Raw genomic sequence first — 13,348 nt, forward strand, 5'->3', positions numbered from 1 at the left:
CCTCTCATTAACACAGATTACCTATTTCCTCTTAAGGTTTAATCATTAGGAATAGCTAGTGACTGAGCATCAAAAACCTAGTTCTGATCATTGGCTTGTACTCCTTAAATGAGAATATATTAAATATTATTAGAATTGGGTTCAGAACGAGAACCTCTGAGGAGTGTTTAGTTATTCACCTAGCAAATGAGCAAACAGTTTGCCTGTAACATGCCAGGAGAACTTGGAACTTGAAGGACTATGTTCATGTCCTTTAAAAAAAAAAATCATAACCATCGGTCCCTGAAAATTCCTCCCCACCACCTGGTCGTTTGCTAAACCGAGTAATTGCCGCCTTCCTCAGAGGGATGAAATAAAAATTAAAGGAGAAAATTATGTGAAAGTGCTTTATAAACTGTCAAGTGCCAAACATACTTAAGGGGTTATAATAGTAGGAAATGGTGCCTTCCAAAGATGAATCACTTAGAAAATGTTATAAGCGTAAATTATTGGTGTCCATATTCAAACCATGACAGATTCTTGTCACCACAATGAGGCAAGTGATTGAAATCTGGAGGGAGAAACTAATAATTCAGTGTTTTTAGTTGATTTGGAAATACTAGCTTCACATCCCATAGAGGAATATGCAGCATTTTTGGAGTTTATATTTAAAAGTCATTGTAATCGTGAATTGCCTAGAAATTCAGCCATTAGCCAGGAGTTTTCTTGGGATTCTGAACATCACCCAGAGCACTCATGGGAGGCTGAGGCTGCCCCTTCTTCTCCATCTCCAGGGAACTTCCAGCTACCCTTTCCACTCCTAGGAAAGCTAGCGGAGCGCGTGAGAGAAAGCGGGTTCAGCTTGCACACGGCATGATAAATCCTGTCTGTGGCGTATTCCGGACGCGAGTCCCGAGCCGTTTCCAGCCTGCTCTGAGGAGTCCCACTGACTGGAACAGTACAGGGCAGGCAGATGACGGCGACTTCTCGGTTCTCCATCCCTTTCCCGAGATGCCACCATCAGCTTCTCGGGCCCAGGCGAAGGCGACAGAGCCTGCAGATTGGGTTGCGGGAGGACGGTGCGCACGACCAACCCCTGTGCACGTCCCCCACGGGGCCGCGGGGCCGGGGCGGGGCGGGCAGGGGTCAGCGCCCCTCCCCGGGGCGGGGCTCGCCAGGGCTCCCCGCGCCCCGCAGCACCGCGGGGCTACAGCGGCAGCGGAGTGCAGGGAGCCGGGCGCGATGTACCTCCGCAGGGCGGTCTCCAAGACCCTGGCGCTGCCTCTGCGGGCGCCCCCAGGCCCCGCGCCGCTCCGGAAGGACGGTGAGTCGCAGGCGCTGGCCCGGGGGGCCTCTCCCGGCGTCCAAGCCTGAGGAGGACAGGTGCCTCGCGCACAGATCGCGCGGGCGCCCCGCTTCCCGCCTGCCCTTCGTGGGCCAAAGCCAACCCCGGCAGCAGAAGCCTGAGATTGGGGATAGGGATGGGGATGGTGGGGGGCGGGGAAGAGGGGGGAGGGTGGCCGGGAAATCACCTCGAAATTCTTGGAGACTTTGGAAGTAGGGTGCCTTTCCAGCGCGGCTTCTGGATCCGGACTAGATTTCCTGGGTTCGAATCTTGATCTTGGGCAAGTGATTTCACTTCAGTTTCCTCATCTGCAAAATGGGGACACTAATGAGTTTTAATGAGTTAATATGTAGTTAACAGCGCTTAGAAAAGTGCCTGGTGAAAGTCGGCAAAGCTTACTCCTTGTCTTAATACAGGACCCAAAGCGCTCTCCAACTTCACGAGGAAGCAGAGGAATGGGTGGGAAGATGGACCCTGTCCTCGGGCCCGGCAGGGTGCGCGGAAGGCAGTGCCGGCCCCGTAGAAGTTGGGTAAATGCTCTTGAGTAAATAGACTCAAGACCTGTCCAGGACTCGGCAGCCACGAGCCTGGGCCGTGGCATCCCCGGTGAGGAAGGGGCTTCGAAATGCTTTCCTTAGGGGCTACAGAGAGATCTGGAGCCCTCCAGCTGTTGGGCTGCGTCCCCCCTGTATCCATCACCTGTAGATTTTCTAAAGCACGGGGAAAGGGAGCGAATTTCCTGAAGGGGAAGTGGCAGTGCGAGCTGGAAGCTTATTAAATAAAAATTGATACACACGAAAGCGCCTAGCCTAGGACCTGGGCCATCGTAGGTGCTGAAGTGTGAGCAGGAGAGCATTTTCCCTGCCAGCCGCCGGCGGCCCTGCGCCCAGGTTTGCGCTCGCGGGCAGTTCTGCCCCAGCCGGCTCTTTCCTAGTCGTCGCGCATCTTCCTTCTCTTTTCCGTCCCTGACTGGGGCGCCAGCTCTTAGACAACCTCGTTGAAAGTTCTTAGCTCTCATAACTTTGCCCCACTTGCTAAGGCTTGCATTGGAGTCGGGGAGAAAGAGAACGACTCCCGCGGAAAATTCCATGGCCAATTTGTTTCCACTTTGATTAGGCCTGCGGTGGTGATGGTGATGGTGGGAGGGAAGGAAGGTATGTGTAACTAGCTTTATTTTTCTCTTAAAATGCTACTGAGAAGAAGTTGCCTCCAGTAACAGAAATAAGGAGTCTTCGTTTTCCTTGATCTTTATGCCGAGTAAGAGCAGACTTTTCGCTGGTGAAATAGGGGGAAGCCATTCCTTTGAGAGTTCAGAAGATAACAGGGCTGTTGTGATTGGGGGTGGGGAGATGGAAAAGGCCCTGACCGTGGCCTTTCGAGCTCTCTGAACGCAACCCTTGCCGTCCTCACGAACAAGCATACACATCCTTTTTTGGTAGCTGCACATATTTCAAATAATTTCCTCCCCAACTTAGGGCAAAAGAAAAGAAGTTTGAAAATTCTAAACAGGTAGTTAGCAATACTGGTTGTAGCAGTACTGGTCTTTTCCTCATTTTCATCTAATTACTTTTTTGTAGTATTGATTCATTTATGTATTTTCAGAACTGTTATTGACTGGAAATTTGGCTTCGGTCATGGACATTAACCTTGTATTGGTACTTCCAACTTGGATGAAAAATGAAATTGTTTCAGTTTATTGAAGGATAAAATTTTAACCATGCTTCATCAAATTTTGTTCTCCGGTTTTTGCTTTTAAAAATGTAAAATTTTAATGAATAAATAAATTAGGTTTACAGTAGATCACCGAAAAAACTCAGAAAGACAAAATAGAAGTCGCCTGTAATCCTACCACTTAGTGAATTCCACTATTTATCTACTTTTTAGTGTACGTGGTGTTCCAGACCTTTTTTCCCCACTTCCTGCATTTTTTTTTTCTTATGTACATTGCTTCCACAATGTACATAATCTGGGATAGTCCTGTAAAGATTATTTTGCTATAACTTTTCACTTAATATAGTGTAAATATTTTCTCGTGTAGACAGTCTTCTGCAAAAATTAAAATATCTGTTTCACATTTATGAATATGCTAAAATTTGTCTAATCTTTACCAAATATTTATTTCCCATTTCATTGCTCTTTTAAATAACTCTGCCATAATTGTATTTGTCTTTACTTAAACCTCTGTAATTTTCTTATTTCTTCCTATTTAAAAAAACTTTTTTTTTTTTTTTTTTTTTTTTTTTTTTTTTTGCGGTACGCGGGCCTCTCACTGTTGTGGCCTCTCCCGTTGCGGAGCACAGGCTCTGGACGCGCAGGTTCAGTGGCCATGGCTCACAGGCCCAGCCGCTCTACGGCATGTGGGATATTCCCGGACCGGGGCACGAACCCGTGTCCCCTGCATCGGCAGGCGGACTCTCAACCACTGCGCCACCAGGGAAGCCCTAAAACAACTTTTTGATATTTATGCCTGGTTGCCAACTATGAAAGCTATATATTCCCTATTTAATAACAGCTGTATTTTTAAACCAACAAAAGCTCCACTAGAAGTCAAAGACATAACCTCTTACCATAGCCTCTCAGGGCACATTTGTAGGGAAAAATTGGTTTTTTCTAAGAGATGATCATTTATATCCAAACTAAGAACATATATACAAAATCTTCCCAATTTTGCTACTACAGAGATTTGTAGTTTGTGCAAATGTCTTGAGATTTGCTTTCTGCAAATCATAACTTCTTCCAGGTCCCTACACCCTTATTCTCTGTGTCAGGCCACATCAAAATACATTGAGTTTTCCTAGTCATACAAGTCTCATGCTTTTGCACATGCTCTGCCTTCTTCCTCCAATGCAATTTTCCCTCCCCTTGTTTATCTGACAAACTCCTACTTTCCTTCAAAGCTCAGGTCACGTCTTTTCAATTGTGGCAGTTACCTTGAGCCAGCTAGCTGAGTTCTTTCACTGCGTTTTCATGCTATTGTTGCTTCTGCTTTAATCTATTACAGCATTTGTCATACTGCATTGCAGTTATTTGTCTACAATTATTCGCCTGTACATCTTTTCCCTCTTTTTTGAGGCTAGGGACCTTGTGTATTGTGTTTACAGTTATACTCTTTTTTTTAAAGATTATTTTGTTTTATTTATTTATTTTTATTTTTTGGCTGCACCTCTGGCATGTGGGATCCTAGTTCCCCAGCCAGGGACCAAACCTGCACCCCCTGCATTGGAAGCTCGGAGCCTTAACCACTGGACCACGAGGGAAGTCCCTACAGTTAAAATCTTTTTTTAAAATATAAATTTATTTATTTATTTATTATTTATGTTTGGCTGCGTTGGGTCTTCGTTGCTGCGTGCGGGCTTTCTCTAGTTGCAGTGAGCAGGGGGCTACTCTGTGTTGCGGTGCGTGGGCTTCTCGTTGCAGTGGCTTCTCTTGTTGCGGACACAGGCTCTAGGTGCGCAGCCTTCAGTAGTTGTGGCATGAAGGTCCAGTAGTTGTGGCTCACGGGCTCTAGAGCGCAGGCTCAGTAGTTGTGGCACACGGGCTTAGTTGCTCCTAGGCATGTGGGATCTTCCCAGAGCAGAGATCAAACCTGTGTCCCCTGCATTGGCAGGTGGACTCTTAACCACTGCGCCACCAGGGAAGTCCCTCTTTATCTTTAAAATAGAGAATTTGAGCTATATGAACTTTAAGCTTCTTCTAGCTTTGAGTCTATTATAAAAATTTCAATTCCATAACATATGGTATATACAAATTCTAGCACTATAGAGTTAATATATTTAAATAGAATAATACAGTACCTTACTCTGTTTCTATTAGTTTGTACAAAATTGCCCTTCTATTTTAGATATGACCTTATGGCAACATTTGTCTTAAAAGAGCTTATATCTGGTGGGAATGTAAATTGATACAGCCACTATGGAGAACAGTATGGAGGTTCCTTAAAACACTAAAAATAGAACTACCATACGACCCAGCAATCCCACTACTGAGCATATACCCTGAGAAAGCCATAATTCAAAAAGAGTCATGTACCACAATGTTCACTGCAGCTCTATTTACAATAGCCAGGACATGGAAGCAACCTAAGTGTCCGTAGACACATGAATGGATAAAGAAGATGTGGCACATATATACAATGGAATATTACTCAGCCATAAAAAGAAGCAAAATTGAGTTATTTGTAGTGAGGTGGATGGACCTGGAGACTGTCATACAGAGTGAAGTAAGTCAGAAAGAGAAAAACAAATACCATATGCTAACACATATATATGGAATCTAAAAAAAAAAAAAAAAGGATTCTGAAGAACCTAGGGGCAAGACAGGAATAAAGATGCAGACATAGAGAATGGACTTGAGGACACGGGGAGGGGGAAGGGTAAGCTGGGACAAAGTAGAGAGTGGCATGGACTTATATATACTACTAAATGTAAAATAGATAGCTAGTAGGAAGCAGCCGCATAGCACAGGGAGATCAGCTCAGTGCTTTGTGACCACCTAGATGGGTGGGATAGGGAGGATGGGAGGGAGACACAAGAGGGAAGAGATATGGGGATATATGTATATGTATAGCTGAATCACTTTGTTATAAAGCAGAAACCAACACACCATTGTAAAGCAATTATACTCCAATAAAGATGTTAAAAAATAAATTTAAAAAAATTTTTAAAAAGCTTCTATCTGCCCATCTTTAAAGGTTTTATATTAGAAGAATTAAAGTTTCTTTCTATGTCTACATTTGCATTACAGATTTATAGAAATGTGTTGGGTTTCAACATAAATGTTTTATTTAACATAAATTTTAAGCACAAATGTATTTAATTCATTTTTTGTAAAAATAATCTTTTCCATTGAATCCTGTGGTGTAGAATATACAATAAATGGATTTCTTTTGCTCACATGCATCTCGTTTGACATTAAAATTGTTTAAAGCTTTGTCATTTCTCCTTACCCACGTCTGCATTCCTTCCAAGAAAAGCATAATGTGAAGCATCAGGATGACAGGTTTCATAAGTAATTATCAAATTAGATTAAGAAAATGTCAAGTGGAATTATTACCCTACCTTGTAATACTGTATTCCTTTAAGCTAAAATCAGTTGATGTTAATAGATTCTAGGTTCACTGAGGGGTAAAAAATTTTTTTGGATGTAATCATTTAAAATAGTTTTGCCCGTGGTGGAGCTAACTGTGTTTAAACTTGTTTTCCTAGCATCTCTTCGCTGGATGTCATCTAACAAATTCCCTGGATCATCTGGATCAAATATGATCTATTATCTGGTTGTAGGTGTCACAGTCAGTGCTGGTGGATATTATGTAAGTGTTTTAATAACCTTGGTGCTCAGGAATTCATATATTTTACAACCTGTGGTAAAACTCAAAGCAATGTCAAGATCAAGACATGGGATTAATTAAATATACAAGATTATGAAAAAAAATGTTAAGTATAAAATACTTAATGCCACTAACTATGGATGACTTTCATTAAAAACAATGTTATTATAAATACTAACAGTACTAATGACTGACATTCGAGTGTTTACGACGTGACAGACTCATGGCTCATTTAATTATTGCAACAATTCTTTAAGGTAGGTACTATTATTAACATTTGACAAGAACTGTTTTGAGAGAGAAGCTTTTTAAAAATTAATAGACTTTATGGGACTTCCCTGGTGGTCCAGTGGTTAAGACTCCACGCTTCTACTGCAGTGGGTGCGAGTTCCATCCCTGGTCAAGGAACAGAGATTCCCCATGCTGCACAACACGGCCAAAAAAAAATTAATAGACTTTATTTTTTGGCGCAGTTTTAGGTTTACAGAAAAATAAGCAGAAAGTACAGAGAATTCCCATATACTTCCTCTCACCCCTCTGCCCCCCCTTTCCCAAATCAACAACCTTGCTTTAGTGAGATACATTTGTTACAACTGATGGGTCAACACTGATACATTATTATTAACTAAAGGCTGTAGTTTACATGAGGGTTCACTCCGTGTTGTACATTATATGGGTTTTAACAAATATATACTGACATGTATCCACCATTACAGTAGCACACACAATAGTTTCATTGCCCTAAAAATACCCTGTGCTCCAACCATTCATTCTTCCCTCTCTCCCCCTAGTCTCCATAGTTTTTTATTAGCTTTTGTTGGTTTGTTTGTTTGTTTTGCATTACGCGGGCCTCTCACCATTGTGGCCTCTCCCGCTGCGGAGCACAGGCTCCGGATGCGCAGGCTCAGCGGCCATGGCTCACGGGCCCAGCCGCTCCGCGGCATGTGGGATCCTCCCAGACCGGGGAACAAACCCGTGTCCCCTGCATCGGCAGGCGGACTCCCAACCACTGTGCCACCAGGGAAGCCCCTTAGCTTTTTATCTTTACTTTTATTTTTTAAAAGTAATGTTTATCTATATATTTTTTTAAAAATTCAAAATAGACATATATAAAACCAAAAGAATGTTTTCCTCCCTGGTCTTCCTTATCCAGTCCCCACAAGTAATCACTGTAAAACAAAGCTTTTAATAGTATGATTTGGGAGCTAAAAAAAAAAAAAAAAAAAATTTGTGAGTTAATAAGATAATTCTAGGAATTCCCTGGAGGTCCAGGGGTTAGGACTCAGTGCTTTCACTGCTGTGGGCCCAGTGCAATCCCTGGTTGGGGAACTAATATCCCGTAAGCTGCACTGTGTGGCCAAAAAATAAATAAATAAATAAATAAATAAATAATCCTATTGATTTGAATCATTCCTCATTTTGTCATAAACTTTCTAAACTGAAATCTAATCTTTATTATGAATAAAAGAATAAGTATATATTCTTCAGGAACCATAAGACTACACGATCACTACATTTTGGTTTGACCTTACAGAAATATGCATAAAGAGATTTTTAGTCCTAACTAGGAGCAGTTTATAGGACTATGTAGGTAATGAAACCAAAATACATATTCTACTCTTCAAAAATGTGAAAGCCTCAAGAAGCCAGGAAAGTTCAAACATGTCACTTATATTATTGTCTTCCACTAATCTACCCGCTTTCACTCATACCCAGATTCCTTTGCTTTTACCATCTTTCTACTGCTTAATATTGAATTCACTGCCCAGGGCTACTATAGTTGGATATAGGCCACTGGAAAACAGATTAAACTAGGCCATGTGATTATGTGGGAAGCTGGAAGACTGAATTTCATCTGGACATCACTACACCTCTAATCATGTTTACCAGTGCCAGACATGAACCTCTGCAGTCCGCTAAATCTTCCTTTGCAAAAGCAATCTTAACAGGCTGATTAGAAACTGGCTACGCCTGAGAGCTCTTTCTGGCCTTGTTCTCTCACAGTGGGAGTGGAAATTGGACAAGGTGATGATCTCTAAGTCCCTTTCCACCTCTAAGATTATGTAGTTTTAATCTGGAATGTCTTCATTCCCAAGAATCTTAGGCTACTTTCAGGAGGAAATGCAGAAACTGAGGCACTCAAAAACCCATATTCTAGTCCTCCCCTTCCCTTCCTTGTCCTGCACTAAAATAAATTCTATATTAGGTTTATCTGAATTGAATCCACAGTTGCTCCCTAGGCAAGAGCACTTTTTCATTTCCAAGTAAAATCTACTACCAGAGCCTCTGAAAATCTGAGAAAGGCCCAGGTCACTTCCATTTTTTGAGGGTCTGGGTATCTTGGAAGAACAAAATGCCAGACTGGTTTCTAAAAGTTGTGGTAGATTTTAGATGCTTACATTTAATAAATACAAAATATCATTTGGAAATAACTTCAAAGTCTAATTTTGAGACTCTCTCTTCTAATAGACCTTCCTTCTACTCTGTGCTTGATTATGTTCGATTTGAAAAAGCTAGATCCTCTGGGTTACACATGAGTTGTGAATTATTCTTATATCTCTTTGATTCTGCTTTAGCAGCTAAATTGTGTTTTAGCCCCTTGAATAATAAGACTAATGTCCTAGGGATGTTGCTGCTGGGATGGCCATTTCAGGGACATGAACTTGGGCACAGGTTCAGCTTTACTGTACTGAGAACTGAGGGTGCTGACTCAGTGTACAAGTCAGGAGCTCCCACCCCACTAGGAAAATATTCCCTGCTTTTATACAAAAATGTTGACTGTCATTCCTGCTGATCCTGTTTGCTCTGTGTGTTTCAAAGCCAGATGATTCAAGTCAGAATTCACCAAACCCTGGGGGTTTGTTCAAGGGCCACTTTTGCAACATTTCCACCCCTGAGCTTATGGAGTTTTCCATTTTCACAGTCTAATTTTAACATACTATAAAATGGTTTGTAATTTGCATAGGATAACTTTTAATGAGGTTAATGGTTTATGATGATTAAAAATTTAGAAAATACTACATATAAATATGCAAATTTTTAACATCTGTCATCCTACCTGCCACTAAGAGAGAAATATCTACCAACAGTTTTTTAAGCTGAGATAATATAAACAATATTATCTAGTGAGATTTTGATTTTTTAAATATCATGGTCTAATATGAATACAGGCCAGAGATTACTACTTGATTTTGAAATGAAAGGAGGCCTGCACATTGTATCTAAGATTATTACCAATTTTGTTTCTCAAGTAACCTGTGGGCCAGTCATATTACTGCTTTTAATGATTAAACCTAGCTGACTTAAGGAATCTTCATTGGGGTCTACAAATGGGTCATTTTGGAAGACTCTTGGAAAACTTTTCATTGTGGGAGAATTGAGTTTCACCTGCAGTTATAAGAACTAATACAGAGAGAGCTCATATACCTGTTGCCTCATTTCCCCCAGTGACAACATCTTTGCTAACTATAAAACTATCACAGCCAGGAAACTGACATGGATACGATCCATAGACCTTATTCAGATTCCACCAGCTTTACATGCACTTGTGCGTGTGTGTGTGTGTACGCTCAAGTGCATGTATTTAGTCCTAAGCAATTTTATCACATGTGTAGATTCATGTATTCACCACCACAGTCAAGAGACAAGACTGTCCCATCACCACAAGGGTCCCATGTGTTGTTCTTTTGTAATTGTACTCACTTCCTGCCTGCTTTCCCCCTCCCTTCCTACCACTTCCTGACAACTACTAATCTGTTCTCTATTTCTGTATTTCTTGTCACTTCAAGAACGTTACCAAAAAAAATTAATAATAGTAATGTTACATAAATGGAATCCTAAGGTGTGTAACCTTTTGAGATTAGCTTTTTTCACTCAGCATAATTTACCTGGAGATTTATCCAAATTGTTTCCTGTATCTATAGTTCATCCCTTTTATGGCTGAGTAGTGTCCTATGTCATGGACGTACCACAGTCTGTGTAACCATTCACCGGTTGGAGGACGTCTGGACTGATTCCAGTTTTTGGCTATTACAAATAAAGCTACCATGAACATTTGTGTACAGGTTTTTGTGTGCATATAAATTTCCATTACTCTGAGATAAATGCCTGTCAGAATATTTTGATTCTAGCATAATTTTTTTTTCTTGGTCTTTATCTATCCACCTTGTGTGTTTTCAGTTATCTTTGACCTCTGTTAGAACATTTGTTTCTTTCCTTTTTTATTTTTTATTTTTATTTTTTTTGAGGTACGCGGGCCTCTCACTGCTGTGGCCTCTCCCATTGTGGAGCACAGGCTCCGGACTCCCAGGCTCAGTGGCCATGGCTCACGGGCCCAGCCGCTCCACGGCATGTGGGATCTTCCCGGACCAGGGCACGAACCCGTGTCCCCTGCATCGGCAGGCAGACTCTCAACCACTGCGCCACCAGGGAAGCCCTCTTTCCTTTTTTAAAGCATTCTACTTATTGACAAAGATTTCCAGAGGGGAAATAAAAGAGTAGACGGTGTGTATTGGTTTCTCCTGTTTGAACTGTAGATAGCATTAAACTCGGCATGATGAATCTTAGAGCTCAAGAAATAAACTTAAGCACACATTTACTTTCAGACTTACAAGAGAATCACATCAGAGAAAGCCAAACACAGTGATCATATAACGAATTTGAAAGAAAAAACCAAAGCAGAGTTACATCCACTTCCAGGTAAAGTGAATTTACTCTTTCCTTTTTCCTTGAGGCACTAATTTTCATTATCTTAGTCTAGCAATGGACAGTATTTGTTTTTGGCTTCTTTACTAACTTAATCCAAAATGATTCTGGGTAGAAGTTCATTCAGAAAGGAAAAGTCCAACCAAAGCCTAAAGAATATTGTTAGAGGTTTCGGATGAGGGCATTTGGTAAATGAAAACATTGTACTTTTAAACTGCTGACCAGCAGCTTTGACTTCTTTGTGTGGTAATATTACTTTTCCCCTACTCAGGTTTCCATTCATGCAGGCATAATTTTAGTATCTGTCTCTCTCAGCAGCTTGACCTTTCATTTCTCTCGTTAATTTTTTTTAAGTCATGAAACTAATTTTGTTTCAGTTTTGGCTAAGACCACCTGTGTGCAGCGACATTAGTAGATTCAGTCATGTCTACTGAGTCCCTCAGTTGATCCAACTGATAAAATGGCAACTTGTAAGAACAGAAATTTGACATTTTCACCCTAATGTATATTTCTTGCCTTAAACTGCTTGCTTTAAACCATACTTTTTTCCATCTCAGCTATAAGGCCATTATTATCAAATACCATGATCACTATTTAGGGACAAAGAAAACAGCTGCTCATGGACCAGTTTTAACCTTTTAGTCATGAGAACAATAAGAAACAGAATATCATTAGTAAATATTGTTGAATATAATCATGAGATGGCTGATTGTAATAATGATAAAATACAGCACTTCCATAGCACTTCCTTGGTTTTAAACCCCTCTTCATACATATTATTGCAGTCAATCCTCCCAATAGTTCTGTGAGGTAGATATTATTAATATCCCCATTTTACAGATGACAAAACTGAGGTTGAGGGAGGACTAGTGGCTTCTCAGAGTCATCAGCTAGTAAGTTAGCTACTTTTCCATGCTATTTCACATGACACATTGCCTGTTTATTTTCATGGTTTGTATTTAAATAAATAATACACATGAAATTATTATTTTCTTAAGTTCAACAGATTCAAAAGGTTTTCAGAAGAGCAGACCCTTCGTACCTCCCCAGAGGCAACCAATAACACCAGTTTCTTTGTGTCCTCCAGGAGAGGGTCTCTACAAATATAACTCTCTAGGACTATATTAACCTCCTTTTGTCCTAACACAAATAGTACCATACTGTATACATAGCTCGTTTCCTTGCTTTTTTTCACTGAACAGACTACCTTGAAGACCATGTCATATCAGTACTTATTGGTCTGTCTCATTTTTTTAAATGACTGCACAGTGTCTCACCGTCTTCCCATGCTCTTTAAATTAACACTTTGCTTAATGGACTAAATTTTAAAGGTGAAAAAGAGAACCTTGTGGGTGCCGAGGAAGCCAGTTCAGAAACCCCCGAAGTACCTTTAGTGGAAGCTCCAGTGGTGGATGCTGCAGAGCTTCCCAGTGCTACAGTTGCAGTCGTAAAAGAGGCTTCCCCCTGTCCAGACAATGTGGAGGCTGCTGCCGAGGAGACCACTGCCGCTGGTGCTGAAACTGGGTCAGAGGTGACAGATGTGGGGACGGGAGAAACCGCAGAGGTCAGCACTGAAACCACGTCAGAGGTTACCAGCGCAGTTCGGGATGAAGCTGTTGCCATCGATAGTGATAAAGGTACAACCGAGAACGAAAGCTGTGGTGAATATGCTGAACTAGAAGAAAATTCTCCAGTTGAGTCAGAATCCTCTGCTGGGGCTGATTTACAGGAAGAAGACAGTGTTTGTTCTGAGGCCGCCTCAGCCCAAGGCTAATCTCATGCTGATTGACACTTGGGCAAAAAATGCCACAGAGGGTCTGATAGGTGTTTTTGTAGTTTCAGTAACCTTAGATTTTAAAAAGTCTTCTTTTCTAGAAAATGTTAATGTGCCTTGAGGATTTGGGGTATCTGCTGATAGATTTCAGGATCAAGAGATTTGAGATTTTGCATGCTGAATAGTTTTCTACTCTCTGGGATCAGAATATGACATGTAA

General features: G+C 41.2%; 1 protein-coding gene across 1 annotated transcript; it reads left to right on the forward strand.

Moving 5' to 3' along the window:
* Positions 1–1,221: 1,221 nt before the first annotated feature.
* Positions 1,222–13,128, forward strand: MGARP (mitochondria localized glutamic acid rich protein; the record flags this gene model as incomplete). The annotated part of the gene is made up of 4 exons (XM_079700689.1): positions 1,222–1,303; positions 6,529–6,632; positions 11,255–11,348; positions 12,686–13,128. The coding sequence occupies 4 exons, from the start codon at positions 1,222–1,224 to the stop codon at positions 13,126–13,128; spliced, it is 723 nt and encodes a 240-aa protein (XP_079556815.1).
* Between the last annotated feature and the right edge of the window lie 220 nt (positions 13,129–13,348).

Source organism: Hyperoodon ampullatus, assembly GCF_949752795.1.
Source record: "Hyperoodon ampullatus genome assembly, chromosome: 1".
NCBI classification, from domain to species: Eukaryota; Metazoa; Chordata; class Mammalia; order Artiodactyla; family Ziphiidae; genus Hyperoodon; species Hyperoodon ampullatus.